This window comes from Pezoporus wallicus, unplaced genomic scaffold (genome assembly GCF_028554395.1).
Source record: "Pezoporus wallicus isolate ANWC-B61680 ecotype Strahan unplaced genomic scaffold, APGP_CSIRO_Pwel_v1 contig_8215, whole genome shotgun sequence".
Classification (NCBI taxonomy): Eukaryota; Metazoa; Chordata; class Aves; order Psittaciformes; family Psittacidae; genus Pezoporus; species Pezoporus wallicus.
The window spans coordinates 114,261-120,547 of record NW_026635779.1 but is presented as its reverse complement, the minus strand read 5'-3'; the positions used below and the strand labels follow the sequence as shown (position 1 = coordinate 120,547).

The following is a 6,287-nucleotide window of genomic DNA, read 5'->3' as shown; positions in this document are numbered from 1 at the left end:
CCAGTAAAAAGTTTCTCCAAATTTTTTATTTTTTATTTTTTTATAAAAATAGATGCTTTTTTAAACCCACATCAAAGAGGCTCTTATCTCTTTGGCAAGGTACTGCTTTACGAAAAGTTCTCCAGTATTCTTACAATAAACTTTTTATAATGTGTTCCCACTCCCCAACCCAAATGATAATTAGAAAATAAATACTGCTTATAACTTTATAAATAAACAGTAAACTTCAAATACTTTTACTAAGCAACAAAACAGTAATGCATTGAACTGTAAATTAAACACAAGGCAAATAAAAAAGTAACATAAAAGAAATCACAAAGCCTCACTATATGCTCATAGGTTGAAGGCAGTCATGTAAAAAAAACCAAAACCACAAACCAAAAAAAACGCAAAAAACAACTTCTTTCCTTAACTGAAACATTTCAGAAGTTCCACCTTCTTCAAAGAAGGTAATAGAATATGCATTGTGACAGGTAAAAACCCTGTATCTTTTGTCAATATTCAAACACAAGTTATTTAAGAAGTTTTAATTCAAATATTAGCAATAAAAATTCTCACATATTCTCAGGATGCTAAGTAGTCATTTTATCCCCATTTCCACACTGACATACAACAAAGGCATTTACGAATTCATAAAGCATCTTGTAAACTGCCTTTGTTGTATAGTTTTTCATGTATTAATGCACTGAGAATAACTTGTTAGGCTTTGTGTGTTTTGTTTGTTTTGAAGGAGACCTGCAATACTCTGTCCCCAAGGCGATATCCATTCAGGCTAGCTATTGCCATAGCTGCCTCATCATAGTTTGTCATAGTCACAAATCCAAAACCTTTGCACTTGTTGGTGTTAAAGTCACGGATGACTTTCACATTGGTTACTGCTCCAAAGGGTCCAAACATTTGCCAGAGGATACTCTCATCAGCATCAGGGGCCAAGTTGTATACAAAAATGCACCATCCAGTTCCTGCATGTCCAGGGATATTAATTCCAGCCAAACTCGTCATTCCATCAATGGTCATTGGAGGAAACCTACTGAAGAATGGAAGAAAACAAAACAGAATCATGAAGTCCACAGAAAATTCCACCAAAAAAATTCCAAATAAAAAAAGATGATGACACAGGGCCTCTCAGTATGAACATACTGGCCAGACTAATAAGGTAACATTACAATATTTATTCTTCCGCACCCCAAATACTATGTACAATACTATACACAAGTAGAACAGTGCTAGGTCTGTCTGAAATAAAACACACAAAAAATCAAAAGAAAAGCATGCTATAAAACCAGTGAGGATTAGTAAGTCATTTGAAACAGGAATTCCAGGGATCTGCTACAAATGGTTTCTCTCTTCCATGCACAATGCATCAAAATGAACAATCTGAAGTCTCAACATGCAAAAATCCAACAAAAGCCTTACTGAAAAAGTAAAAGTACACCAAATAATAATTTGGTTATTATGAACCCAGCAGTCCTTTATTACCTCTTTACTCCATAAGCCATATTGAGCAGATTGTCCAACCTGCAAAACATTAGCATGTGTTCAATCTTCAGACTTTTCCACCCTTTAGTCTTAAGGAAACTTGATATGTTACTGCCAAGTTCCTTGCATAGCAGAGAACTTCATGCTTAAGTGGAAGTATCACCACTGAAAGAGCTGTGGTACCTTATTACACCTGATACAGTTAGCAAATGCAAAACAGATGTTCTTGTGTAGCATCCACAATTATAAATAGTTCAATTCAAAGTGCCACTATTAAGTACCACTACTTAAGCTTAAGTCAAATACTCTAGCATAATGTTAGACAGTGATCACCTTGGTGAAATTTTCCAGATTACTAACTTGTTGTGGATAAAAACTTTACTGAGGCTTCTGACAGTCTGCTGATATGAATACCCAGAGAGATGCAGGGTTTTTGATCAGTAACAAATGTTAGACTATGAACTGCAAATAAAAACTTATTTTCCTACTCTTTTCCAGAATAGTGTTTTTAGAATATATACACACGCACACATCTATTAGCCCTTAAGCTTCCTCCAAGTGTTTCTTCCCCCAAACTGCTGAACTGCAGCATGCCACCACAACTCTAAACCCTTTGTAATTACCTAGCTAATACCCAGAACATGCAGCACCTACCAGTCCTCTTAATGTTATTCCTGAAGTCCCTTGGAGTACTTTGAAGAGAATTTCTACCCTAAAGAAGCCCTGGTTTCTTCCTGGCAAAGTCCAGACATGTGAAGAGAAAGTCTTAAAGGCTCTCTTCAGGACTCCACAAAAGGTAAGTTTCAGTAAGAAAGAGTACACTTAATTTGCAGCTTACACCTACCTTACAGATCTGTACCTTACTGTGATTTCTCTGCAGTAATGAGCTATGGGATTTAATAACCATTACTGGTATACAGAATCCAAACTCAAGTGCTGCAGCGGTATAACTAAACTTGTGCACAAACAGCTTGAAGAAAAAAAATGCCTGGTCTCATTTGCAAACAAGTAAAAGTCTCAAACTACAGAGCACTATGATTCTGCAGTGAGCAGGGTTTGTGGAAATCGCTGACAAGAAAGCAAACCACTGCAAACCTAAAAAGGAAATTTAAAAAACACCTATTATCAGTAGAGTTAGTGTGGATGACAGAAGTCTAATGTTACTAACATTTGGGGGTGGAAAGGAGGGTGAAGAGTTCCAGAAACACCACCATTTACAGGTCGTTGCTGTAGAGCCCTGGGCTGAAGACTTAATACAGTAATGCTATCAAACCGTAACAGTTTTCATCAGTTATCTGGACAACTTAAAAATATTCTGGAAAAATTATCAGGGGCAGCCACTGGACAATTTTTAAAGATGCTAAAAATTTTTAAAGACGCATCCTATAGAAACTGAGAAACAGTTATATATAGCTACTTTTTGAAGTCCATATCACAATTTTTCTTAGCAAGAAGAAAGGCAGCACTCTAGTGACCTTATCGTTCTTTATTACTAAAGCTTATGCTAATTCTGTTTTCAGGTCTCTGTCGACCATTACAAACACAGGGCAAGTACATCAGGCAATCACATCTGAAAAGTCAACAGCTAAGATCTCTTGCAAGTGAGACCTAAAGGATCTGAAGTATCAGTGCAATCTGATCTACACAGCCACAGAACTGGAATGCTGCAAAACCAGTAAAGCAAACAACTAAATAAACAAGAGAGAATTTGCCTTTATAGCTATAAAAACTTAAAATTTGGCAAGGCTGCCTCTTTTAGAGTGGAAACAGATGCTCAAATGCCCTCCCCAGAAATTATATTAAGAAAAATATCTAATTTTGTCTGCAACCCCAATTTACCTTTTGACCGGTCATACTTCAACCTTACTCTTCCTTCAAATCTATAAAGCGAGAAAGATTTTAATCTCGCTCACTACAGACCTGATACCTACTCAGTGCTTTTTGAACCTTTATACTTTTAAGTGGAGCAAATCACAGTACCTATTATGGTTGTTTTAGGCATCACTTTACGTTAATTTCTCAAAAAACACACAACAACAAAACAACCAACCATACAAAAAAATAAAACCACATCTAAACAACAGCAACAAAGACACACCCAAAAAAACAATTTTCCCATGAAATTTAAATGGCCCTGATTTAGCTGGGGGAGTTATTTTTCTTCCTAGTAGCTAATGCAGTGCTATGTTTTGACTTTAGTCTGAGAATAATGTTGAAAACCCATGGCTGTTTTAGTTGTTGCTCAGTGATGTTTACCCTGATCAGACTTTTTAGTCTTGTGCTCTGCCAGTGAGGAGGGGCACCAGAAGCTGGGAGAAAGCAGAGACAGGACACCTGACCCAAACTAGCCAAAGGGGCATTCCATACTACAGCACTTCATGCTCAGTATAGAAACTGGGGGTAGCTTGGGTTGGGTATTGGTCAGCAGGTGATGAGCAATTGTATTGTGCATCACCTGTATTTACTGGTAGATTTGTTTTTTTTCCCCTTTTCCCTTTTAGTTTTATATTCTCTCCCCTTGCTATTTCCCTTATTATTAGTAGTAATATTATAGAATCACAGAATAGTTAGGGTTGGAAAGGACCTTGAGATCATTCAGTTCCAATCCCCCTGCCATGGGCAGGGCCACCTCACATATTATATTGTACTTTAGTTAAACTGTTCTTATCTCAATCTATCAATAATGAAATTGGTTCTCCCTTCAAGGCAGAAGAGCTACTCTAGTGCTTTCACACCTGTGAGATACAGCACATAAGGCTGAAAAGCTGAAGAAAACTAAAATTCAGAAGTCCTGCCAGAAGTGCAATCAATAAACTCTGAATGCTATGTCTAAAAGTAAGGGTAGCCAATGAAGAGCTTTACAAGTTTGGTATATTCTCTTTGAAGCACACTATTTTAAAGTCAAGAGACTTTATCTCTTGAAAAATAAAATAGAAAATGCTTGAGTGTACTACTGTTTAACACAATCCAGTCACGTAGCCCAGGGCAGAAGGTGGGAAGAAATGATCAAAATAACTGAGAAAAATCTGAGGTACTCATGAATGTAGATAATACAGTATTTGTTTCACTTTGTTCTCACCATCTGTCCTTTCCAATTCACTAAATATCACAGGGAACTGTATGATTATAGCTTCAGTGTGATGGGAACATATATTTGCGAAGACAGAAATGCAGAAAATATTTGCATAATCTTCATACAAAATTCTGTAATAAAAGAAGACAGTGTGGCATGCAGGATTTGGACAACTACAGAAAAAAACTGAAAGCCAGAAGAGGGAGGAAAGACAGCAAGTGGGGAAGAGGAGGCTGGCTGTGGCATGCCATATGGCCAAGAAGGAAGCTGAATTGCCTTTAGGTCAACATTAATTGAATCAACTTGCCCATTAATCCATAATAATCTAAGAAATTAAAAATAACCTTCAAAAGGGGCTTTATTTAGTGACTGCATAGAAGAAAAAGACATAATCTGTTTAAGTAGTTTTATCAGATACTGGAATGCTATCAATACAATGAAATTTTTGCTTAGCTGTAGGAAGCACAGCTGAAGTTCAACATTTTCATGTGTCTACTTCACACACATAGAAATCAGACAAGAGCAGAAGGTAAGGAAGGTGGAAAACACTTGCTTCCATCACAGCTGCACATAAGCATGCTTTTGACTTACCTAAAACGTTGAGCCTGCTGAGCCAGAGGTGCCGGATACCTTCTGTTTGGAGAATGGTACAGCTGGGAAAGGATAGCCTGATTGGTTTTTTGGCTTGGATTGTTAGCAAACTTTACAGTGATGGGCTCTGTGGCACCTGGAGGTTTCTGGCCATTCAAGCCCTTGATAGCTTCTTCTGCTTCAATTCGCTTGTCAAACCGGATAAACCCTACACCCCTTGATGCTCCTGCATAGGGGGAAGGAAGCATGTAGTAATTAATTCAGAGACTCTGGAATTAAAAACTAACACTTATAACCAATTGATATACTAATGACCAATTTCTGTGAATACATAATAATTCTGAGCTTACCAGACATGAGCTTTTGCCCAAAGTAAGGCTTTTCCACTGGTTTTTGGTTTTGTTTTCCTTTAAATTTAACTAACATAAGATATAATGGTGGAAAGATGAGGGAAATTACAGTGGAGACAACTTAAACACAGTGAGCCAAAAGGTAATTCTGAAGCAAAGCAATTGGAAGAGGGATGGAGATGAATGTAGAACCAGCTACACTGTAATCTCTGTTCAGTTCATACTACTCTGTAATATCTAAATCCACAGAAATTCTGTAAATAGCTTAGTCATTTGCTCCATACTAGCAAGAAATGGCTTATGCTCTCCTGCAGCACTCCTTGAAATTCCCTTTGGAGCAAATATGCAGTGAGGATGAAGACAGAGTGCAGGTTGTAAATTGCAGGAATAGTGTTACTGTGGCTCTAACAGCCTGTGGTTACTTCTAAGTAAAAGATTCAATTTCAGCATACCACCATACTTTTGTAGGTGTTATTTTTAAAGGAAAATTTCATTGGGCCATTTATTTTTCCTTGGTACAGAAAAAGTCAAGGATGACATACAAGGGTATAAGTGTTTATGGAGGGTCTTAGAATATCACAACTCAAAAGTTTACACTGTGGCTTAAATACATTAACACACTGAAGTTTCAGTACTTAAACCAATTAATATTAAAGCTATTACAGCTAACACTAATTAGTTGCATGCCGTTTTGTAATATTCCTAAATCCATTTAGAGGCCCCTTCTTTTGGTTCATGAATAAGCAGACAAGTTAGACACTTGTCCTCACTTGAGAAAGACATTAATGACAAGA

General features: G+C 37.1%; 1 protein-coding gene across 12 annotated transcripts in view; it reads right to left on the bottom strand.

The window, feature by feature from the left end:
* Positions 1-385: 385 nt before the first annotated feature.
* Positions 386-6,287, bottom strand: part of ELAVL2 (ELAV like RNA binding protein 2) — a 119,903-nt gene continuing 114,001 nt past the window's right edge. For 9 of the 12 annotated variants that reach the window (XM_057398249.1, XM_057398239.1, XM_057398244.1 and 6 more), the window contains 3 exons: positions 5,144-5,369; positions 1,480-1,518; positions 386-1,030 (listed from right to left, as the gene is read on the bottom strand). In XM_057398249.1, the coding sequence (XP_057254232.1) occupies positions 700-1,030; positions 1,480-1,518; positions 5,144-5,369 (596 nt within the window). In that variant the 3' untranslated portion in view covers positions 386-699. The remainder of the gene's footprint in view (positions 1,031-1,479; positions 1,519-5,143; positions 5,370-6,287) is intronic. The other 3 variants (XM_057398246.1, XM_057398243.1, XM_057398248.1) reach the window with 2 other exon arrangements.